General features: G+C 35.0%; 1 protein-coding gene across 1 annotated transcript in view; it reads left to right on the top strand.

Moving 5' to 3' along the window:
- The window catches only part of FBN3 (Fibrillin-3), a 109239-nt gene that overhangs the window by 77561 nt on the left and 4126 nt on the right, over positions 1-27552 (top strand). Inside the window, exons 13-16 of the mRNA XM_051214009.1 lie at positions 5070-5138; positions 12707-12922; positions 20379-20465; positions 23998-24189. Of these exons, the coding sequence (XP_051070034.1) occupies positions 5070-5138; positions 12707-12922; positions 20379-20465; positions 23998-24189 (564 nt within the window). The remainder of the gene's footprint in view (positions 1-5069; positions 5139-12706; positions 12923-20378; positions 20466-23997; positions 24190-27552) is intronic.

Raw genomic sequence — 27552 nt, 5'->3', positions numbered from 1 at the left:
TACTTCTCAACTCTCTTAGAGCTCCACCACTAAGTGTAATTTGGTTGGTGCTGGCTGTGTTGTATTTCGGGATTTCGGTTTTTCCCTTGTGTAGGTCGAAGTCCATTGCTATAGAGTCTGCTGCTACAGTGGTTGTCTTCATCTGCATTTTTTAATGTATATGAGATAAAAGAGCTAGATCATCGTCTAGCTGCATCTAAACTATCAAGTGTATTTTGTGCTTCGCCTCACATATGGATGTCTTCATAACCCAATCAGTCACTGGAAGAAAGAGAAGTGGTGAGAGTAAGCAACCTTGTCTGAAACCGGTTCTCACTTGGAACGAGTCTGTCAGTTGTCCTCCACTTTTCAGTGTAGTACATCATATGAATTCCGGATGATGTTGACGATTTTCTCAGGCACTCCTTAGTGTCGAAGAAGTTCCCATAATGTTCTTCTATCCATACTGTCAAATGCTTTCTCATAATCAAGGAAATTGATGTCTAGTGACGAGTTCTATACAACTGATTGTTCGAATATGATTTTTCATATAAATTTTGTTATTCAATTCATCCATAATCAAACGAATAGGCAGAAGGGACTTTCTTCCATATTCCAATTAATTTATGTTTAACACAAAAAAACACTATCGGTATCAAAGTCAAAGTTTGACTTGAGTATTGGTTGACAAAGCTAATAATCAATATATGATTTGATTATATCTTCATGAGTAGAAACATTGTATTTTTGATGATGTTTCGTAACTTCATGTAACCCGCTTCTTCAGACCAAACAAATAATCGAACATTAAATGAATACAAGTTTAATTAATACAAAAGAAATAATAGAGAATATTTTTGATATAATTTTGGTGTGTGCTACTTATATCCACATAATTAGTATATAACGATAGTCAGTAATAGAATGTATTTCAGTTGAAGATCGAAAAGGAAAGCAGTGGTTATTAAAATGCACGAACACTGGAATTTGAGACAATCGACTGAGATTTGCAAAGGGGAATAGTAAAGTTTGAGACACTTAATTGACAAATTACAAATTAACTATTTACTTTATGGTTCTCAGATTCTAGTCAGATATTCTGTACATTCAAGTAGATTCGTGTTGTGACTTAATGACGCGCTAGTTATTACATAATTTAGTCGCCAATCAAAATACGACTTATTCGCTCTTGTACTGTATTAAACCAATGACGTTCATTCGGTTTCATCAGCCTATCGTCCTATTGGTCCCTTGCTCGCCTAGCTCGTCCACTTGAGTCCAGAACACCAATACCAGCTTCCACTATGCGAATCGAATCGAATAGAATCATTTATTTCAGGCATACTGGGTTTATATACCAACCAAACAGACCTCAACGCACCATAAAATAGGACATAACTTTCATACATAATAAAGCCAAAAAGTGACTGTGAACGTGGGAGACTGTAATCAACAAACTGAACATAACTTAAGAACCGTAAATTGTACAAGAATAATCTATATATCAAAATCAAGCTTTTAATAAGAGGAATATAAATATGCACAATCTAATTATTGAATAGTTATACCATAAGAATACATAGATAATATTAGTCCATTATTAGTTCTCAGAGGTTACTCGTAATTTAATCTTCTCTAGGATATGACAATCCGATTGTTCCCGCTCGTGTTCTTGTTCACTGCATTTTTTTATTTTTATTTTAACACAAGGATATTGGTAGAAGGAGGCATCAAATACATATGCACCACATAGATCTCATTTGATATGTGGGAGGGCCGTGATACTGCCGGGGTGCCCAAACCGAAGCAGGTGGTTTTCTTAGGGGGCCACACCCCGAGCCTTCGACCTGAAGGTCTGATCCAAAAGGCAGTGGAGCATCGTAAGGAGATGCAGTCCCATGGAAGCCGGTGACCAACAATTGGTTCATACGCCATTTGTTCCCGTAGGATACTGTAGCCAGCCCATGTGCACCATTGGTTTGAAATCCGGTTAAAGCGCCGGACATTCGCTTTACGTCTTCTCATTTTTGTAAACAGCACCCCTGCCACAAGAAGGCAATGAGTAGAACTTCTCTGTCAGAGGCTATATACGCGTGGCCATGTGAGAGCATTTCGAGAGGGAGGGTGGGCCCACCCCACTCTCGGCCATACCAGGGTATTCAGGGCTGTAACTTAATTACAATCATAATAAATATGAATATGTCCGAAGAAGTGATTTGGTTTAAGTGACGAAATGTCGTCAACAATACAGTTTTCTTACTCATTAGATTATCACAAAAATATAAACTATAATTTATGAAATAGTTTTATAAATATTATATATATATATATATATATATATATATGAATATGATACTCATTTCTTGCCAAGTCTATTATAAAGTGATTGTAATATGACAAGCATAGAATAGATAAAATCTACATAGAAAACTGTAGTAGCAATAATAATAAGAGGAAGAAGAAAAAGAAGAAAAAGAGGAAAAAGAAAAAAAGAAGATACAGAATAAACTAAACATTTTGTCTATTAATTCAATTACATTTTTTCTACTCTTTTCCATCATCTGAACTGCACAGAATGCCAAAACAGAAACAAAAAAAAGAAAGAAAAAAGAGAGAAAAACCTAGAGAAAGAAAATATTACAGGGAAAAAATATGATGATGATAATTACATTACCAGTAACCTTTTCTTACAATAATGATTATTGATTAGATATTACTTATTATTATTATTATTATTATTATTATTATTATTATTCGTATGGTTTGTTGCCAAGTTAACAAAAAGAAAGGGATGATGTAATGATACCTGTTTCAATACAGAACTATTCACATATGTAGATAGAATATTGAAGAATGATACACTTACTTTCAATGTACACTTGTAGAAAACATAGGGATATGAATGTAAAATAGGAATAATAATAGTAATAGTAATGGTAATAGTAATAATAATAAGAGTAATACTACTTTAGTATGATCTCGTTCCTTCAAGTAACTTATTATATAAATCACCATCATAAGTTCTAATCTAAGTACATGGATATATATATACATAATAATGAAAATTTCAAGTTTCCCACTTTTTATTCCCTAGCAAAAGGAGAATGTGATAGTTAGTGTTATTATTATTATTATTTTATAGTTTTGTACTAAAAATTATACATTGATATTAGGTCATTTCAACGGTTATCAGTATAGGCGTTGTGAAGATTGTGAAGTTTTTGATTAAAATCATGAAATGATTGATGTTAGATCATCATTGAAGACCTGGAAGCATTGGATGACTGTTTTTGTCCTATTATGGGACTCCTCAACAGTGCTCATTCACTAATGACTAGGTTTGTGAGGGAATTCTCGTAGTTCTAGTGAGAAGTGGTGACCAATGGAGTTAATCCGTTTCGGGTAGAGACAGGTATCTACGTCAGTACAATGGATGATGGTTGTGGTTAGACATTAACACCATTTGGTGCCAACTCAGTGATTCAGTAGGTTGAGTGTTCGCTCACGGAACTGAAGGTCCTAGGTTCGAATCTCACGAGCGAGATCGTGAGTGCGCACCGCTGAGGAGTCCCACAATAGGACGAAACCATCGTCCAGTGTTTCCAGGTTTTCAATGGTGGCCTAACATTGATCGCTTTATGATTTAAATTACAAAATCAACAATCGCTACAACTCCACACTGATATTTCACCCTGTTTGTAAACGGGTAAATGTGTTTTTTTCGTTTTCTTTGAGAACCTTTTTGGTCAGTTATTCCTGACATTAAAAGCGATGTTATTGAAAACAGAAAATAGCTAAATGAAATCGAGTATGTATGGTTGGTAGATGTCAACCAATAGTTTGTTAGGAACATCTTCATCTGTTTTCGAAATTACAACGCTATTTGTTGGAATGCCTACAAAAGGTTATACTAGTCATTTTATATCAATATTGTCAATAAATGAAAGTTAATCAATCCATTTGATTCATCTATAATCTAAGAAATATTAAGATTTAGGTAGTTTATTTGATCACTTCCCCTCATATTATCATATCAGAATCAGTACAAGTCTACAGTTAAGATGATCACTACATGACATTTAATAATCTAACCTTTACTGAAACAAATAATTGTACTTGGTAATAAGAGTTAAACTTAATTATAATTACCCACACCGTATAATAGAAGATACATAGAAACATTATACATATGAACATAGTTACCCGTTCATAGATTAGTAGTCAATTTAAGACAGGTCGAACTATGGTTAGATTGAATCGGTGTGTTGAGCATTTCAACAATAATGTGACTAATCAACTACTTTGGTTGATGACTATAAGTAATAATTATAGGTTTACTATCTGTCTCGAACTTTTGATATGGTATCGTACAAGTCATAAAGACACAACAGTGTTTTAAAATAGAACTTACTCACTTACTCCTGCTACTCCTCGTGGAGGAATATAGGCCGCCTACTAACACTTTCTATCCAACCCTGTTCTGGGCAATCCCTTCCAGATCTTTCCAGTTGCTATTCATCCTTTTCATGTTTGACTCTAAATCATGACGTAATGTGTTCTTTGGCCTTCCTCTTTTTCGTTTCCCTACAGGATTACAAGTTAGCGCTTACCTCGTGATGCAGTTTGGTGATTGCCTCAATGTATGTCCTATCCACTCGCAATGTCTTTTCCTAATCTCCTCCTTAGTAGAAAGTTGGTTTGTTCTCTCCTACAGAAGGCTATTGCTGATGGTAGCCGGTCAACGGATATTAAGTATCTTGCGTAGACAATTGTTTATAATTACTTGAAAGTTTTTGATAGTTTTGGTAGTTCTCTACATTTCAGCTCCTTACAGTAGAACTGTCTTGACGTTCGTATTGAAGGTTCTGACTTTTATATTAACTGATATTTGTTGCTGACAGTGCCATATGTTTTTCAACTGTAGGAATACGTCTCTTACTTTGCCAATCCTTGCTTTGATATCCGCATCCGATCCCCCTTGTTCATCGATGATGCTTAAAATTGTGCCATATGTTAGTACATTTCACCATTTTCCCTTACAACTAAACAAATAATAACTCATTTCCACATTTTTTTGTTTAATTTTTTAGATGAAAAGTCTTATAACTGGTGGCAAAGTGACAGTTTATCAAAGAAACAACATAAATCCTATTCACAGTGTAAGTTTATCTCTGTTATATTAATCTACACACACTTTTCTTATAGAATTACATATCATCTTACTGAAAGTTAGTGAAAATATCTTGTCAGATATGTGTCTATGTTTCTCCGAGATGATAATAGATAACATTCATCAACGTATGATTAATTATACTTAAATTCCAAAAAGTCTGTCTTTGTGTGTGATATAATCAGGATTCCAGAAGTAAGGACATTTTCATATAGTCTTTCGATTCCGGTCAAAATAATAATTCATTGTTACTGCGGTGTTCCAGTGATCTAAGGTTGATGAAACTTCACTCAGTAAAGCCGATTGGCTTATCTGGATTAGAATCCGTTTTTTGAGTCTCATGAACCCACCGCATGGATGTGATTTCGAGAAGACATCGCTGGAATCCCCGACTCTCGGAGCGCAGACGTCGCATCAAGGGCAAATATAATCTATAAGCATGCCAGTAAGACATGAATTTTCACCAATCTATCTCTTGGCATACTTATACGTATAATTACCGTCTGAGAAAACATACGTTACATGAATACCGCTAAAGCATAAGTTTTCACTCATGCATCCCTTAGCATATATCTATGTATATTCACCCACCTGGGAGGGTAGATGTTCACCGCTCCTTTTGAACGTAATTACCACAACTATCTCTCACTTAATACATGCGTACCACTGGTACAAACAGTTCCATAAATGCAATTCATGATATACACACAAGCATAGGCACTTTATCAGGGAGAGTTGGTGGTCACTTATCCCTATTATTTGCTATCCTTTATTTTTATTATATCTTCAATCTACTGTATTAGATCGTTGATTTTAGTAGACATATGGCAGACCTTTTTTCAGCTTACATTCCTTGTGCTAACCCACGCGCACACCATTTGCATGCACCTACAAGCGGAGACTTGTGAAACTCATATTTATAAACACGCGAATCGGGCAACACGTCACGATTTTAAAACCTTAAAGAATGAGATCCGGGTAAAGCAAGTTCAGAATAGGAGTAGTGGATTGGTCTGATCTCTGTTGACCGCCCAAATTCGGTAGCAATGTTGACCTCACTATCCAGCAGAACCACATGGAGGCTTTGAGTAGGATTTTGCATACTTGATAGGACGTGTCTTGTACTACTGAAATGAAAGTAAGTAACATAATGATTGCTTACTCAATTTCGTGCTTGAAATTAGTGATGATAAGCATAAATTATGGAAGTACTGTAGTGAACAAAACACGGATGCGGACGATCAAATGTGCTCAACACAAAATTACAGGACTTGTTAAATAAATCTAACAATCATAAAGTAAATGCTTAATTTGCAAAATGTCCATCAACTGTCTCAAAATGACTCAGGCTTCATTGTTCTTGCATTTTCATACAAATTGCATCCTGTTTCGATTCTTTACTGTCCGATCCTCTTGTCTCTCTGCTGCCAGACCTTCTGTTCACGACTAGTATCATATACTACTTATGTCAATATAAGTAGCACACACCATAGTATCACTTTCATCAATTTTAAAATATTACATAAGCCTTCACACCATTCAAACGAAATGCGCTAAACTATTAATTCGGAACAATACAAGCATTTCGATTTCTCTAGATCATGAAGAATATTTGTAGCTTTGAATGAGAAGGTTGAACTCGTCAAGTTCTCTGAGCTGGATGGTTTTATTGGATTTGTTGCGCCAACACAGCTTACTTCTTGGCTACATTATTGCAACTAGACCATCCGATTAAAAAACCATATCTCTAAATTTATAAATCTTTTTTCCAGTAAGTTAAGCGTTCGCGCGCGAGGGTGAAGGCCGTGGGTTCGAATCACGCGAGCGGGATCGTGGACGCTCACTGCTGAGGAGTCCCACAATAGAACGAAACGGCCGTCCAGTGCTCCCAGGTTTTCAATGGTGGTCTAACATTAATCATTTCATGATCTCAATCAAAAAACTTAAAAATCTCCATAACCCCTATACTGATAGTTAAACATTTCAGTTGAAGATGCTTTGTAAAGATAGATTTAACTTATAGTTTATAGTTTAGGAACTAATAAAACTCCAAGAAACCTGGACACCTGCCTCTCCCTAGTGACATTCACATCAGCTGTGTACGCTCTTGAATATTCTTAGAATCAAACCCAATACCATCAGATTTTGGTAGGAACTCTTAACTATTGGGACCACTTGAGCAGTATCATTTCCAACTTCAATGAACTTGTGATATATGGGGGGTAGTAGTAATAATAGTAGTAGCCCTGATCCATTTATAAGAGTGCTTGCTTACTGATTTAAAGTCACTAAATGTGATCAAGTAGCTATTTACTACCACAAAATTCCCATAGATTCTTCAACTATTCACAATCGATTATGAAAGACATCTACGGATTGATAGATCCTCATTCAATATATTATTTAATTTAAAGATATTAACACCGCTGGATGCTGGCTCAGTGGTCTAGTTGGTTAGGCGCCTGATGAGAGGCTGATAGGTCCTGGGTCCGAATCTCGTGGGGAGCGCGATCGTGGATGCGCACTGCTGAAGAGACCCATACTAGGACGAAACGGCCGTTCAGTGCTTCTAGGTTTTCCATGGTGGTCTAGCTTCAGTTGACTCATGATTTCAACCAGCGGAATTTCCGAAATCTCCACAAAACCTCTTCTGATATTTGAGATTAACAAATAGAATAAAATAAAAGGATGCAAATGGTATAGTTTAGTTAATAGTTCAAGAATGTAATCCATTATGTAATTAATATTACATATCTGATTTCAAATGCAAATATCAACAATTCCCTACACACACACACCTTTCATACCATGACAATTAATGTTATCATTGCATATTATCATCATTGTTAGCATTACATAATAGTATTAAGGATTATTTGATGATGATGATGATGATGATGATGATGATGATGATGATGATGATGATGATGATGATGATGATGATGATGATGATGATGATGATGATGATGATGATGATGATGATGATGATGATGATGATGATGATGATGATGATGATGATGATGTGTGATGATGATGATGATGATGATGATGATGATGATGATGATGATGATGATGATGATGATGATGATGATGATGATGATGATGATGATGATGATGATGATGATGATGATGATGATGATGATGATGATGATGATGATGATGATGATGATGATGATGATGATGATGATGATGATGATGATGATGATGATGATGATGATGATGATGATGATGATGATGATGATGATGATGATGATGATGATGATGATGATGATGATGATGATGATGATGATGATGATGATGATGATGATGATGATGATGATGATGATGATGATGATGATGATGATGATGATGATGATGATGATGATGATGATGATGATGATGATGATGATGATGATGATGATGATGATGATGATGATGATGATGATGATGATGATGATGATGATGATGATGATGATGATGATGATGATGATGATGATGATGATGATGATGATGATGATGATGATGATGATGATGATGATGATGATGATGATGATGATGATGATGATGATGATGATGATGATGATGATGATGATGATGATGATGATGATGATGATGATGATGATGATGATGATGATGATGATGATGATGATGATGATGATGATGATGATGATGATGATGATGATGATGATGATGATGATGATGATGATGATGATGATGATGATGATGATGATGATGATGATGATGATGATGATGATGATGATGATGATGATGATGATGATGATGATGATGATGATGATGATGATGATGATGATGATGATGATGATGATGATGATGATGATGATGATGATGATGATGATGATGATGATGATGATGATGATGATGATGATGATGATGATGATGATGATGATGATGATGATGATGATGATGATGATGATGATGATGATGATGATGATGATGATGATGATGATGATGATGATGATGATGATGATGATGATGATGATGATGATGATGATGATGATGATGATGATATGATGATGATGAATGTGATTGATGATGATGATGATGATGATGATGATGATGATGATGATGATGATGATGATGATGATGATGATGATGATGATGATGATGATGATGATGATGATGATGATGATGATGATGATGATGATGATGATGATGATGATGATGATGATGATGATGATGATGATGATGATGATGATGATGATGATGATGATGATGATGATGATGATGATGATGATGATGATGATGATGATGATGATGATGATGATGATGATGATGATGATGATGATGATGATGATGATGATGATGATGATGATGATGATGATGATGATGATGATGATGATGATGATGATGATGATGATGATGATGATGATGATGATGATGATGATGATGATGATGATGATGATGATGATGATGATGATGATGATGATGATGATGATGATGATGATGATGATGATGATGATGATGATGATGATGATGATGATGATGATGATGATGATGATGATGATGATAACAATAAGAACATTTTGCTAATGAGAATAATCAAGATATCTGTTCTTATCAAATGTGAATATTTACATGTATGTATACACTTGGTATGAATAGATTCAGTTAAAAGTCGGATTGAATGTTACACACTTAAATGCAGATTAAGCAAAGATAGATAGTGGCTATCAATGGAATCCAGGACGCATGTTTCATCCTATTTGGGACTCGTCAGCTGGATGTAACGGTATCTCAGATTTGGTGTTCACTCTGTGATTATTATTGTTTAGTAGTGATTAGTCCCATTGAATTGATGTCATTGCTTAGTTCTATATTTAAGTGGATTATATTTAAGCACATCAGAATAAACTAACCTAAAATATGATCATCACGTGTAGAGGTGGAGATTTTCAGCACTATGTGGTTATTGGTAATGCTGTTTAGATTTATAAATTCATTAGTGTAGAAGTGCTTTATTTGGCGATTATCTGAAATAAAACTTTAGTGAAGCCCTTCATTTTGACGTCAATTAGATAGAACGATGTTATCGATGAGCTCACCAATTTAGTGGCTTGGGCTGCGAATCCAGTTAGATCGTATGAATGATTATTATTGATAATAAACATATCCTCAATTCTCGTGTAAAATTATCGACTTAACTCGCGTTAGTGAATAAAGAAATTAAATAAATCAAATACGAGAATGAATGTTTGAATACGTATATGTTGTACACTCGTTGATTGAAACAGACAGTCAGAGAATCGCACCGAAGGAAGCGAAGATGAGAGAGCGAAGCGAAACGAAAGTATGCGCAGTGAAGAAGGCATGTGAGCCAACTCCATTTAATCAAACGTTAATCAAACTTTATAGTTACACAAAAGTAATCTACAGACATATGATGAGTAGGTAAAGATATGCACACACATACACTCATATAAAAACAGTCAGGGTTGATAAGCGAATAATTGACATGATCAAAACATGACTCAAGAAGAATGAATAAGTTGTCTTGTCCGAAATCTAAAATAAACTATGTAGGCTTAATAATAGCAACTGACATTACAGATTGGTCTATTCACTGTTTGTTCATGTCGACTTGATCCGCCTTTTCTCTTGCAAAAATAAAACAATCATCATACTGAATAATAAATATATTTAAACTTGTGTTCATTTAATATCGATTACTGATTTATTCTGAAGAAGTGACTTACTTGAAGTTACGAAACGTTGTCAGAAATACTATTTTTCTACTCATTGAGATATAGCAGAAAAATATTAACTTTATACCCAATGCTCAATTTATTTGAAATTATCAAGTCAAATCATGGCATTGGTACTTATAAAATCATCGTATTTCGTGATATCAGAACCGTCTTCTATTCGAGAGCATGACTGTACTTTAGGATGTTTTATTACGGAATTATACGTCAGAAAAGGTTACAAACATCTTAAAAGCTCTGTTAATATTTCACAAATACATTGGATTTCTATTTTTTTACCCGATAACATCCTGGAAGCAGCTCTGAATGAAGTATTGTGAAGACGATCCACGGGTGAACTCGAGGAAGCTCAGAGAGAGCCGAAGATATTCCATCCAATCATCTTCTGGAGGAATATTTCAGAATCTCGACGTGAAGCTTCCCTATTGGATAAATGTTAATGACCCGTTGTATTGGATGACTATAATGATGATTTCGTTTTTACTAAAAAAACTATAAATACCTGACAGCTGTGTACCATAAATGACACTGTTTGGTATAGCATTCCTTTCACTTGTCTTCTACATTTTTATTTGCAACGTGAAAGGGTTCTAGAGTTTGAGTGCTCAAGTTATACGCGGTATATCAAGAATCTAAGCTCTAGATATAAGAAGTATATGGTAATGTCGCGTTTTCAATAATGAAGGCAGAATTTATGAAAACTAGCAAGTGGATGATAATACGTTTCTTTGAGACGACTCACAGTATATCTAATCAGTTAGCAAGATACACATATTAAGATTGACGCTTATTTACCCGTCATAATTTCCCGATTGGGGTCTTGAAAATCGTTTTATTGTGCTACTTTAGACGTTATCAAGTATCGTCCCTGATATCGTTTTTCACTACATCCTTCATCGAAGTGAAATGAATCCCATTAACTGATAGAAATCTTTCTCGGTCATAATTTTGATCAAACTGCATTGTTGTTCATTTTAAAAAACACTACTTACTGATTTTGCGATCTGTTCTATTTCTCTATTATAGTATCGTTTCATTTGGGTGGTTTATTATTAAAGCGCACCCACATAGTAACCATAGTTATATTTAATTTTTCACTTTCTAATCTATTTCAGATTCAAATGAATACTTATTAAAAGTTGGATAGTTGTTTGATTCACTAAAACCACTGCATTACTTACTTGTATATCCTGGAACGACCGATTAGGTAATGAAGTTGTTAGGAAACGGGTACTAGGTAAGGACGGCGAATCGATTGATGAAGTAGTGAGATGTCATCGTATGAGATGGTTGGGACACGTGTTACGTATGCCCAACAACCGACTGCCTCGACGTGCTATGTTTTCTGGTGTAGGAGTAAGTTGGAAGAAAGCTAGGGGTGGCCACAATAAAACATGGCACAAATCCATGAAGTCGCTGACACGTGGACTGAGCCATGTTGATAGGTGTAGACTACCTGGTTAGGACCCGCGAAACGATAGCAACCGATGGTTAGAGACCTTGAATAACATGACTCAAAATCATTTGAGATGGCGCAGGTGCATCCACTTTTTGTGTTCTCCTAAAATTCTAATCTTCTGAATTCTTCATATCCCTGGATTATACGCCTTGAATAACATCTTCAAGCCCTAATCTTTCTGATTACTGCTTATACTTTTATTACCTCTACCACTATGGGATTCGAATCGACAATTGTATCTCTGTGTTAATGTGGTATGACAACTTGAACTGATGTACGTACGTACAAAGATCTACGTTGTTACTGACTGACTGATTGATTGATTGAAAACCATTTGTAGTTTGTAAAATTTTGTTTTCATCCTTAAACAATACCTTTTCCAATTTATTCTCTTAGATAAACAACAAGACTCATCAGATGTATTATATAAAAAGCCTAAACTATTGCATTTACGCGGAACAAGTCTTCGATCAACACCATGTGGTCAAGATGATATTGTAAAGAAATGCAATGGAGGAATTTGTTTAAATCTTGGTGGTGATGGATATATTTGTGAATGTTTACCTGGATATTTATCAATCAATGGAGGGCGTGCTTGTGTAAAACATAAAGGTTTGTAGCTATTTATAATATTTCTAATCTAATTCATCAGAGTTCTTGGTACCCGTGTGATTACTTCACAGGATTATGCTTTTCAGATTTTAAAAAGCCTGGTTTGTCTAGTTCTCATCCAAGGTATTGTAAAATTACCGCTTTCAAAGATGTACTTATTACTGTACATGGTGAAGTTATGATCTAATGGTTAAGGTTTTTGAATTCAGCCGTAGAGTCTTAGATTTAAACTCCTCTCCACATATTTCACCTTGGCCAAACGGCTAGTAACATTATTTCTCATACTTAATATAAGTTAATGGCTAATACGTAATGTAAGTAATTTTTCTAGTCAACAACCTACAGTTAGTATAACCTCACTAATTCCATTACTAAGCAGACCGTGTAGTGCTAAATAACTGTAAATAGTTGTAAGTTAGCTTTCAAATAGACAACTACTGTAGCATCAGCCTCTGCATCAGTAGGTTTCGACATACACAAAGGAAAACTCATGATCCTCGAATACAACATGGGGAACACCAATCCAATCACACTTGATGGCGAAACTCTGGAAGATGTAGAATCCTTCACGTACTTGGATAGAATCATCGATGAACATGGAGGATCGGATGCAGACCTAAATGCGAGGATTGGCATTGAAGAACATATGGCACTGTCAACAACAACTTTCAACCAACATTAAAGTATCGAGCTGAAACATGGAGAACTACTACAACAATCTTCAAGAAGATACAAGTATTTATAAATAGTTGTCTACTCAAAGAGAACAAGCCAACTTCCACCTGAAAAGTGGAAAGCCAAAGAAAACATTACGTCGGGAAATAGAATCAGATATGAAAAGGATGAATAACAACTGAGAAGAGCTTGAAGGGATTGCCCAGAATAGGGTTGGATGGACTGTGTTGGTGAGTAACAGGCGTAAGTAGCTTTCAAATATATGGATGGATATACTATTTTCAGTGTTGAATATATTGTAAATGTGATGTCCTCTGTCTATATTTTCTATTCACCAACTGCTATATAGTTTGACATGACGAATTAGTTAGAACACAAATTCACACATGAACGTGTATTAAGAACAAATAAGAAAACGAGTAAACACAAGATTTCATTATAAGCAAAGATGGATAGTGACTAGTAGTGGAATCCAGGACGCACATTTCTTCTTACTTAGGACTCGTCAGCTGGATATATCTGCATCCCAGAGTTGATGTTCACTCCATGACTCGAACCCAGTAACATTCGATTGAAATGCTATCGTATAATCCATTTAGCACCAACTTTGAGATGAAGGCAATATCTACTTGACAAGTCCCAAATAAAACGAAACGTGCGTCAATTTGGATTCCACTACTAGCCACTATTCATCTTTGCTTAAAAACTTTATGACTTAAGACAATATCGATGTAATCCACACACTGGAAGCACATATACCAACAAGAGATTGATCAATTACAGTCCTAAAACACCAATGGTAAGATAATAACAAACAATATCAAATGAATATACAAGATTTCATTTCTTATCTATTCAGATAAGAGATAAAAACTATGGAATAATAAATATGGATCATTTACAAAATACACAAATATTACAAACCTTTCAATTGTGTTAAAAAAAAAGACAAAAATAGAAAGGGATACATTAAATTGAGTGCTATACAGATGGGAACAGAAAATGATATATGTACCTAGCAACAAATACATTTAAAACAGATAGAATGAATCATTTGTTTTTCGCTTCTTTTTTTCTTTCTTTTTTGTAACTAACGTCAATGGAAATGAATGTTGGGAAACTTTTAAGTGTTATATTCAATTTAGATACTAAAAAAGAACAAACCAAACCAAACTGAAGCAAAGCAAAGCCGATACATGATGATACTGTTTCCTTTGAAATGATAAGAAATTATTCATTCTGAATTCTTACATAATGTAACTTAAATCTACATGTTAGTAGAAGTAATGAACAAAATGTTTATTCATTTTAAACTATAAATCATATATCTCGTTGATTGTTATGTCGGAATAGTTCATTATTACTTATACTTGTAAAGTAAGGAACCACTGCAATTCCTTTGATGTGAAAGTAAGAACACATAAACTGATATAACAGAAGATTTACTTACTTACTTATTTAAGCCTGTTACTTCCAATGGATCATAGACCGCCAACTAGCATTCTCCAATCCATTCTGTCCTCGGCCTTTCTTTCTAGTTCTACCCAATTTCTGTTTATTCTTCTCATGTCTATCTTCATTTCTCGGCGTAATGCGTTATTTGGTCTTCTTCTTCTTCTTTGTCCTTCACGATTCCAAGTGAGGGATTGTCTTGTGACGCAGCTGGGTGGTTTCCTCAATATGTGTCCTAACCACTTCCAGCACTTCTTCCTGATTTCTTCCTCCGCTGGAATTCGGTTTGTTCTTTCTCACAGTAGGTTGTTGCTTATAGTCTCTGATCAACGGATCCGAATTATTCTGTATAGATAACTGTTAATAAACACTTGTATCTTCTGGATGATGGTTGTGGTAGTTTTCCAAGTTTCCGCCCCGTACAGTTTAACTATCTTGACATTTGTATTGAAAATTATAACTTTAGTGTTGATTGACAACTGTTTTGAGTTCCAAATATTCTTCAGTTGTAAGTATACTACTCTTGCTTTTCCGATTCACGCCTTCACATCTACATCAGATCCACCATGCTAATCGATGATGCTACTCAGATACATGAAAAAGATTCCACTTCTTCTACAGTTTCTTCATCAAGTGTGATTGTTTTGGTGTTCTCCATGTTGTATTTGAGGATCTTACCTTTTTCCTTATCTATGTAATATTGAAGCCTACTAATGAAACAAAACATTAGCACACAGATTATATTTTTAGACAAAATTAAAAAAAAAAAGAAAACGTTTCTATGTAAAACTACATTTCTTGTACAGTGAAGTTACAAGATTTAACATCAACTGAGGTGATACATAACTTAAGTTTAAGAAAGAAAAAAAAAAGAAGAAGAAGAAGTAGACGTACATAGAATCAATTATAGACAATTAGAAGTGTACTTGACTCGACACATATTCTGTCGAATGATCTTCTTTGTAATATGACAGAATATTTCAATGATTTGACATATCTTCTAACAGAAAAAAAGAAAGAAACCTCTCCACATACATCCCTACATACCTTTCAAGATTGTGACATGATACACATTCACAATTCATCTTATATAACCAATAATACCGATCATCATTTTAAATATGAAATCATGTTAAATGAATGAATTACATATCTTAACTAATTAGTTTATTGGTAATTTTTCCAAGTTTCAACTTTGTATAGTAGAACTATCTTGATGTTCGTATAGAAGATTGTGATTTTGATATTGGTTGATAAATAGTTGTTGTAACTTTCATATGTTCTTCAATTGTAGGAATTCTTTCCTTGATTTGTTAATTGTCATCTTTACGTCTGCATCTGATCCTCCTTGTTTATCTTACTTACTTACGCCTGTTACTCTCAATGGAGCATAGGCCACTGAACAGAATTCTCCAACACACTCTGTCATAAACCTTCCTTTCCAGTTCTATCCAATTTTTGTTCATTTTTCTCATGTCTATCTCCATTTCCCGGTGTAATGTGTTCTTTGGTCTTCCTCTTTTCCTTTCGCCTTGAAGATTCCATGTGAGAGCTTGTCTTATGACGCAGTTGGGTGCTTTATTCAATGTATGTCCTATCCACTTCCAGCTATTCTTCCTCTGTTGGGATCTGGTTTGTTCTTTCGGAATTAAAAACTCCACAATCAATTAGTTGCATATGACTTCAGGGTTTTTATTTCAAAGTTGTTTATAAGTATCCAAAGACTTATCATTAAATAGTTGTGCAGTTAGTTAATTTATATCACAAACTAATATTAAACTGATATACCACTCTTATCGTAGTGTGATCTGGTGAAGTCCATGTAATTTTGTGAATCCGTTTATGTTTTTTTATCTTATATAACCAATAATACCGATAATCATATAAATATGACATCGTGTTAAATGAATGAATTACTTATCTAGAAAACTCATTTGGTATTGTTTGTTTGAATCTTCCCTTTGATGTTTAAGACTACAATTAAAAACAGCCCCTTATTGGTTATATGTGCATACCGTGTGTATTGCATTGATATAGCCTTGATTCACAAGTATTATAAGCAAACATTCAGTTGACGAGTCGAAAGTAGGACGAAACGCGCATCAAACTGGATTTCACTATTAGCCATTATCGATCTTTGCTTATAATCCTTGTGACTGAAGGTAGTATCGATGCAATACACCCAGTATGCAGTCGTAAACATCAATGAGAAGATTCAAGTAAATAATATCAAGCGAATTTAAACTTCACCTCATTGTACAAGCAAGTGTTTATCAGAACTTAGTAGTTAAGTGGATAACGTGATGGCATTTGAACTGAACGGTACTGGGTTCGAGTCACAAAGTGAACATTAACTCTGAGATGCAGGTATATCCAGTTGACAAGTCTCAAATAGGACGAAACGCGCGTCATACTGGTTTCCACTACAAACCATTATCCATCTTTGCTTATAATGCTTGTGAATCATCTAGAAAACATTTAATTTAGTTAATATTTACCATTAATATGAAGATTAGAAAAATAGCTTGATATTCAAAATTGCTCTATTTCGAATCATTAATTTATCGGTTCAAACTATGTTTTACTAATTTTGATCTAGTTAGACAGGTAACAATTATTTATTTTAAATTCAGATCATGAATTCATCAATGTTAGATAACTATTGAAAACCCGAACGGTCGTTTCGTCCTAGTACTGAACTCCTCATCAGTGCATATGCACAATCCCGCACGCAGGACTCGAGCCTAGGACCTTCAGTTTCGTGCGTGAACGCTCAACTTCTAGACTATTACGATGATGCATTAAATGTTCTGCATTCATTCAGTCTACACACATTATTTCATACAACTTGTTTTGTCAAATTTATATGAAAGGTCATTAGTAAAAGTTATATCTGAATTGTTTTACAATGTTGCACAAATTTATAACTTATGAATATTCAAGTGAATAGTTTTTTTGTTTAATCTATTTGTTTACTATAGGCTTATGGGTGAGACTATAATTTATGGCCAACCTATGAGAGACTCTAGACTAATCTTGAGAATGTCCACCCACTTACTAGAATTAACTGAAAGTTATAAACCATTATGAGGAATAAAGATTATGATTTACAGTTAATAGTTAAGGTTAGGAATTAGATTTATGGTTTTCATTACGAATTGATATCAGCTATCATGCCAAAAATCTATTTAAGCAAATGGATGGGAGAATCTAAGACCTGTTATCTTATACTTAGTTGGTTCGTTCATAAATTATAGTCTCACTGACTTATGATTGACATAACTTCAAGATGGTTTTTGATATTAGTTAGAATAGACTGTTTAATATGGTTTTATTCAACTCCAATCTGACTACTATCATTAAGTAGTATATTTTCTTCAGTTGTCTTGGATTTATCAGTTCTAGATTAAACAATAAAACAGACATGATGTAGGTATCAATACCAAAGTTGTACTTGATAGGTTCAAATAAATTGAGCATTGGATAGAAAGTTAATAATAAATATACTTCGGTTATTTATTTACTCTGAAGAAGTTGTTTATATTAAGTTACGAAACGTTGTCAGCAATACAATATATCCATATAAACAAACACTGTTAATCAGTCGGTGAAAATCTGAATAGAAAACAGATAATGTTCACCGTATACATTTTAGACAGCTCTTTTAATATCTGGTTTATGTGTCTATTCTCTTTACAGAGGCAACGATTCATGTCTTATATATTTCGATTAACATTTTTGTCGACTTGTGTTTTTATCAGAAGGGGTTTTGTGGAGATTTTATTAATTTCAATAGTTCAAATCATGAGTCGATTGAAGCTAGACCACCATGGAAAACTATCGAAATTACTAAAATCTCCACAAAACCCCTTCTAATAATAATCATCTGCTCATTAGTGACTAACTTCAAGAGACATTTCCTAGAAGTCTAGTGAGAAGCCGTTAACAGTGGAGTTCAACCAGGTCTGTTGTGAGATATCAACTCACTGAAGACAATGTTGTACGATGGCGCAATTTCGTGGATTGGTCAAAGTTAGACATTAACACTGTTAAAATCCGGCTTAGTTGTCTAATGGTTAAGCGCTTGCGCGCGACACGGATAGATCCTGGGTTTGAATCCCGCGAGGAGGGTGGGATCGTGAATGCGCACTGCTGAGGAGTCCCATACTGGGGCGAGACGGTAGTCCAGTGCTTCCAGGTTTTCCATGGTGGTTATTTATAGAATGACGTTTCAGTCCACTACTTGGATGACAGAGTATAGTTGGTAGATAACCTACTGTATGAAGTATCATAAGGCACCTACCACACATTTCATGATTGTACAATATAACTATTTCTCAAACAAAAGTCTATCGTACAGTCATAAATACATCACATTTCTCGACTTCAATTGATCGGTCATTGAGTTTAGATTGAATAAGGCAATGTTGTAACTACAACAGATCTATCTATTAGACTGAATCAGTCATTCAGTTGAAGGTTGTATGAACTTGATCACTTTGAAGATGAACTTTCGTTCAGATATAGACACCAATATTTCACTTAACTGTACCATTTTACAAGTTAATGGTGGTCTAACATTAATCGGTTCAAGATCTCAATCAATAACTTAATAATCTTCATAACCCTATACTGAAAATTGGAAAGGGCTAATTGCCAAAAAAAGACATCAGCATATTTGGTTGAGTGTTAGAAAAATTTAATTGCATGATTAATTGTCAATCCTCAAAAAAAAGGATAAATGCACGATCCTATGTTGAATACTTTGTACCAAATGACAGTTTTAATCTTGTAATATATATATGTTGGCCAGATACCATCAGCAACAGCCTATGGTAGGAGAGAACAAACCAACTTCCAACTGAGGAGGAAATTAGAAAATAACGTTGGAAGTGGATAGGACACACATTGAGGAGATCGTCAAACTGCATAAAAAGGCAAGCGCTAACTTGGAATTCTGAAGGGAAACGGAAAATGGAACGCCAAAGAGCACACTGCGTCGAGAATTGAAACCAGACATGAAAAGGATGAATAGCAACTAGAAGGAACTGGAAAGAGTTGCCCAGAACAGAGTTGGATGAAGGATGCTAGCGAGCGGCGTATACTCCTCGACGAGGGGTAACAGGCTTAAGTAATATATATTCAAATACTCAGTCGTTCGGACGGTAGTCTAGTCTTTTGAAATCTAGTCAGCTGCGAATTGACGCTGGATTATGTTATTCCACTTATCTCCTACCTATTTATTGATACTTACAAATTCCATATTACTCGTAGCTATTATTCTTTACTGAATTTCCGATTACTTTTATATCTCAAATTTTCTCTATAGAAGGAGCAGACAATGTATTGCAAAATGATGAAAGTGTTGAAGATATCAGAAAATCTTTTCATCCAGTAAACAGTAAACAATATAATTGTAAGTTATGATAGATTTTTATTTCTAAAATACTTAATAAACAAAGCACACCTCTTGAGGTAGGATGGTGGTTGGAGGTAGTCAACAGGAAACCCTGGACTCAGGTTTCGTGCTACTTGGCACTCGTCAGCAAGGTGTTAATGTTATCTTGAGAGAACTGGTGCATCGTGACGGATGTGACCCCGTGTCATCCAGCTTCGCAGTTAGAGACGTTACCATTAGGCTATCCGGGCCGCGACCGACCTTCTTTAGGAGTGAGATGTAATCACAATTGATTGATCACTGGACGGTGATCAATGTCATGTGTATCAATTCCTTCTTATTGCAGATCGAATGCTATCGACCAAGTGATGCTCGACCCAGTGATCAATCAGTTATAAAAGCATACCTCTCTTCATGATTTACCATGAATACTTCTGCTGGTATTTATGAGTGATAAGTTAAAATCTTAGATTTTGTATCACATGGAAAAACAATGACTGAGGTGATGAAGTTACCATCATTACTGACATGAGCGATATAGCTGTTACGACTATAACTATTCAATAATATCATGTGACAAAAAAACAATAGTCAGAATCAGTTCAGAACTTATTATCTCGAGTCACTGCTAAGCTCTCTTTAGTCCTCGACCTCTCCTCGAGGAGCATAAACCGCTCACCAACATTCTCTATCCAACCCTGTTCTAAGTAATCCTTTTCATGTCTCCTTCCAATTCTTGACGCCCTGTGTTCGTTGGTATTCCTCTTCTTCGTCTCGTTTCAGAGTTCCAAGTTAGGGCATGCCTCATGATGCAGTTTGATGATTTCCCCAATGTATGTCCTATCCACTTACAAATTTATTTTCTCCTTAGATGGAAGTTTGTTAGTTCTCTTTCATAGTAGGCTGTTGTTGATGGCATCCGGTCAACGGAGATTGAGTATCTTGCATAGACAATTGTTTATGAAAACTTGGACCGTTTTGTTGGTGTTTGTGCTAGTTCTTCACATTTCAGCTCCTTGCAGCAGAACTGTCTTGATGTTCGTATTTAAGATTCTGATTTTGATACTGATTAAGAGTTGTTCTACATCTCATCTGTCCCTCATTTCTAGAAATGTTTTCCTTGACTTGCCAATCCTCGCCCTCTGTGTATATAACTAACCTTCTAAATAAAAGGTCGAACGGACTTCGACATTGACTGAAACAGAATTTGTTTAATCAAAAAAGAAGTCTTTTTTGTTTTTCCACAATCTTTTTACCAAAATATTCCCCTATCCTTTAAACTACATGTTTATTGTCTATATATGACACGTATTCTGTATTCACTTTTGAAATCAAAATCAAGATACCAATGCATCCATCAAGTTTTTCCGAAACAGGACGAAACATACTGAAACACGTGTTACATAGAAGCGACCCGCGTAAGAGGTATATATGCCAGTCATGATTCCTTCATTATAGCCTTTGATATCAACAAGGTGAAATTCTATTCCTCTACAAATTACGTCTGGTATGATTATTCACTCAGATTCAAGTTGGGTATTGTTATAATTCTCTCTTATTATAACCCAGCTATTCCTATTGCTTTGTAGTCTCGGACACCAATTCACTCGACAAGCCCTCAAATCAGAACACGGTTGAACAGGAAAGAGATTATATTCCAAATAACAAGGGGTAGATGAAAGTAAGAATCACAATAAGAAAAACGTTAGTTTATACATAGTTTTTACATGATAAGTTGCCAGTGTTCTTGAAGTATCGCCTAGCGCTGATTGGGTAAAAATTAGTCAATCAGCGTGCACCAACTCAATCATACATTGAGCATGCTTTAATCCAATCTGTGTCCCGCTAACACATGTAGATGGGTGCAGACAACTCGGTTGGGGTCGATGTGATTATGGTAATCAAGGGTTAAAGGCTTTTGCTGACATGGGTCTAAATGGTTTATGATGGTGCAGGTGCATCTGATTTTTTGTCTCCCTCCCAAATCCTGAGATTATAAATCCCTCGTGTTTTTTTCTTTCCGAATCGAATCTTCGATGCCTGAATTTTTTCGCTACCGTTAATACTGTTACTATGTCTACTACTCTGAGATTTAGTAATGGGATATGGCAACTTAAGCCGAGTGCACATGTGCCAGGTTCTATGTTGATTATGACCGATTGACATATGTATTGGAAAATAAGACTATGGAAAAAATGTAAAACATTTGTTGCCAAGGTGGTCATGGGATAACTCAAATTTTGTTAATAATCTTGATGTTTTACGGGTAACGGTAACCGCGAATGCTTTCTTCTTAACTCAATTTACTAAATGACCTTTGCTCATTTCTGATTAGGCGTCACTACTTTTCTGCATGCATCAAAGTCACGCTTTCGTTACTATATGTGCTAAGATATGATCAAATATCTAATTTTTCTTACACTCCATCTTACAGTGGCAGCGGATAAATATTAAAATGTTGGATGTAAGATGTATAGTTTAGTCAAGTTCAGATTTGCCTCATTCATATTAGGAAATCTACAATTATCAGAAGGGGTTTTGTGGAGATTTTTAGAAAGTTCAATGGTTGAAATCATGAGTCATTTGAAGCTACATCACCATAGAAAACCTGGAAGCACTGGACGGCCGTCTCGTTCTAGTATGGGATTCCTCAGCAGTGCGCATCCATGATCCGCCCCCCGCAAGATTCGAACCTAGTACCTATCAGTCTCGTGAGCGAGCGGTTAACCACTAAACAAATGAGCTGGCCGACATTTTAATCAGAAGGCGAATACGAAGTGTAGATAACGTTCATGACTGCACCACTCATAGATAACCCAAATTACAGGTACGCTAAAGAAGCATGAATGAGTAATCCTGAAAAGCGAGCAACAGAGCGAGCGAGTCAAATAAGCGAGTGTGCAAGCGAGTAGAGACCTTGAACACGATTAAAATGTACATATATACATATAGGAAAATAAATGAATCATCGACTAACAGTAAGGCTAGCAGAATGAATGTATGCTTAGATAGTAAGCAATGCTCAAGCATACATATTCATACAAGCACAACAATAATAAAGGTACAATAGTATAGATACGTTGTTATTGTACGAATGACTCTATCCGTTAAATAAGTTAACAAAAGGGTTTAACCAAATTAAATGTAAACAAACTCAATTGTACATGAGCTGCTATAACAGTATAATTGTCTCATGAATACAAACGTTGACTGTTTGTGATTTGAAAAACAACAGTTATATACTACTTAACTTATAAACCTTCATAAATCATGTTTGAATATCATAGAATGAACTAAGCCAGGGCTAACCGGTTGTATGAAGTACTCAAGTTTAGGACGCATGAGCACTGTATACAAAGTCAAAAACGTTTTAGCATCGACATGACTATAAGCCCTACATATTGATCAAAATGTTCTAAAACCTTTGGCGGCTATTGTACGGCAATGTGAAGTAGTCTTTAAGTCTTGGCTAACGATGATTCCTAAGTCATATTCTTTATTATTTATCGTTCCATTATCTAATTGTTTATATTATTATATTATTTCACAGATATAAACCATTTACAGAAAGATTCCAATACACAATTATATAAATATCAATCACCATGTAATCGGAATGATGTGCTAAACAAATGTGAATGGGGTACATGTTTGAATCTTGGTAGAAATTCTTATAAATGTGATTGTTTACCAGAATATCAATTTACACAAACAGAAGGTTGTATTCGTAAAATTCATAAAGGTAAAAAGTCCTGTTTTTTTTCTTTAAATATTGAGTAGCCATAGGTTCTGATGAGAATTTATTGAAAAAGTACTTTGTTCATAATGTGTGGTATGTGTTACTGATATCAAAAGATATAAGTAGTATGAAATGATGGATAGTGGCCAGCAGTGGAATCCAGGATTCGCGTTTCATCCTATTTGGGACTCGTCAGCTGGATGTTCCTGCATCTTAAACCTCAATCGGAAGATATAAGCCAAACAATACCAAGTGGATTTAAATTCACCCCATTGCACAAGCAAGTGGTTATTAGGACTCAGTAGCTGAGTGGATAACGCGATAACGTTTGAAGCGAATGGTACTGGGTTCGAGTCCCAGAGTGAACATCAACTCTGAGATGCAGGTACATCCACCTGACGAGTCCTAAATAGGGCGAAACGCGTGTCAAATTGGATTCCACTGCTAGCCAATATCCATCATTGCTTACAAATAGCTTGTGAATCAAGGCAATATCGAGGCATACGCACAGTATGTACATATGCCAATAACAGACTAATGAATTGCAGTCTTAAACCTCAATGCGAAGATACAAGCTAAACAATATTAAGTGAATATAAGTAGTATGTATCATGAATCGAAAGTGAAATGTCTAGTGGCAGAAGATTAAAAAGTTCGAAGAGAAATTAGAACAAAGAATGATGATTGGTGTGAGAACGAAGAAACAATAAAGTATTGACTGTATGGTTCACAGATTTTACTAAAAGATTCTGTAATTCTATGTCCAAATACGTTTGGTTGTCCACAACTTGTATTCTCGCTTACTACAATTGGAATAAAATAATCGATTGTTTAACACATTCTCTTCAGTTCCCTTAAAAAGTATAGCAAAGGTAAATATGATCGATTTTCTAATCACTGATCATTGTGTTTGTCTAGATCTTACCATTGATTGATTGTCTTACAATGTAATCTCTTGTCTAATTGGTTCAACATCGCATACACTGTTTTTGATATTCGATGGTTGAAGATAGTTTGCAGAAATCTCTAGACTTAGGTTTTGTACTGATTGTATTTATTTAAACCGAAATCTGTATTGTATTAATCTGGATTTTCAACTTTCTCATGATCTATATACGAATCCTTACTTACTTACGCTTGTTACTCCTAATGGAGCATAGGCCGCCGAACAGCATTCTACAACCCACTCTGTCCTGGGCCTTCCTTTCTAGTTCCATCCAATTCCTGTTCATTTTTCCCATGTCTATCTCTATTTCTCGGTGTAATGTGTTCTTTGGTCTTCCTCTTTTCCTTTGGCCTTGAGGATTCCATGTGAGGGCTTGTCTTGTGACACAGTTGGTGTTCTATCCACTTCCAGCGCTTCTTCCTAATTTCTTCCCCCACTGGGATATATACGAATCCACTAGTTACATACTTTTTCCATTTGAGTTCTTTTTCATTTTATTCTAGTCACTTATTAACTTAGTTTCTTTAAGAACTGATTAATTTATGACAGGACTAAGTTCATAGCAAATCTAACTTCTTTGTGTGGAGTATTTATTGAATTGATACATCTTGTACTTCAACACTTAGATAGTATCTACTGAACTGCTTCCTAGTCCCCGAAAATCTCATACCATCCAATCCAGAACCCAATAATTCATTTCTATGATCATTATCATCATCATCATCATCATCACCAAAAAATATACAAATTATTACATTTTTCGGGTTCATAACGATTGACGTTTTTAATGTCTCATATCAACTCGACGCCCAAATACTAGGAAACTATGTTTTATGAATTAACTTCATGAACCATAGACTGTAGTGAATGTGAACACAAATGGTGGACAATCAAATGTATTTTGAACACATAAATTACAGAACATCTTAGTAAAATCTGTGAACCGTACAGTATGTAATTCATATGCAATATGTTATTCAATCGTCCATAAACTTCACTGTTCATTCGTTCTTATTCTAATCACTCTCTGTCCGCATTATCTATTCTTTGATCTTCTAAAGCTTCTGCTACCAGACATTTCACTTTCGATTGATGATACATACTACTTATATCTATCGACATCAGTAACATACATCACAAAACTACTTTGTTGTGATGCGCTTGCAATTCATATGTAAAATGAACTACGATATACACTGTATCGAATACGATGTTCTTTATTTAAAAGAAACATTATCGTATTTATGTAAAATATTCAAATAATTGTACAGAATAAATTCTAATCTCCTGATTCCTCCTTGTCTCTTTTTTTCTCTTCCCAAGTTTATTTCACTGGATTATACTCTTTAAATAACATCTCCAAACACTAATCTCCCCGATTACTGCTTATACTCTTACTACCTCTACCATTACGGGATTTGAATCGACAACTGCATCTCTGTGCTAATGTGGTATGGCAACTCGAACTGATGTACGTACGTACGAAGTTCTACGTTGTTACTGACTGACTGACTGAAAGAATAAATAGATCGTAGCTAACAGTGTGGAATGCATAACAACTATTCCGCCTATTTTGGAATTTCCCAACTAAATGAACACAAATCTCATTGTTGATGCCTATATAAAGAATTGTGGATTCAAATATTAGCTGAAGTCAGTCTATTGTACAACATTTATGACATGATTATGTCAAGACTATCTGCTGCACAGTCAAGAATATTAATAATGGGATGATTAAAACCTCATAAAAATTAAATGTAATTCACAGGAATATCAAAACAACTAGGATGAAAGGATCAATGGTGAGACTATAATATATGGAAAAACCAATCAGGTATAAGATAACTGATCTCGGATTTCGCTTCGAAATTTATTCATCTCTTTGGCTAAATAGAGTTTTGTCATTATAGCTAATCTCAGTTCGTGATAAGAACCCTATATCCAATTCCTAACCCTAACCATCAACTGTAATTCATAATTCGAATTCCTCACACTGGTTAATAACCCCCCCCCCATTTAGACCTAGTTATTAGGTGTACACTCTTGAGGTCACTATAGCGTCGCTCAAATGTTATCCATAAATTATAGTCTCACCTCTTGGTCTTTTCATTATATAATCTAGAATAACGTTTACATATTTAATCTGACAATTGATTCTTCTTTCAAAATCAACACAGTTTAAATGTTACGTAATGTTCTGTTCAGAAATTTTTAATACCATTACATTAGTGTTTTGTCAAAATCAATAAAATTACGAAAATCAGTGACCAGTGGAGTTTAACCTACTCTGTTGTGAGATAATAACTCACTGAAGACAATGATGGGTGTATCGATCAATTTCGTGGATTAGTTAAAGTTAGACATTAATACCACTGCCAGCTCAGTGGTCTAATGGTTAATGGTCCTAGGTTCGAGTCTCG

This window comes from Schistosoma haematobium, chromosome 3 (assembly GCF_000699445.3).
Source record: "Schistosoma haematobium chromosome 3, whole genome shotgun sequence".
NCBI lineage: Eukaryota > Metazoa > Platyhelminthes > Trematoda > Strigeidida > Schistosomatidae > Schistosoma > Schistosoma haematobium.
Note: the sequence above shows the minus strand (reverse complement) of the source record. Positions and strands in the feature narration are given on the sequence as shown.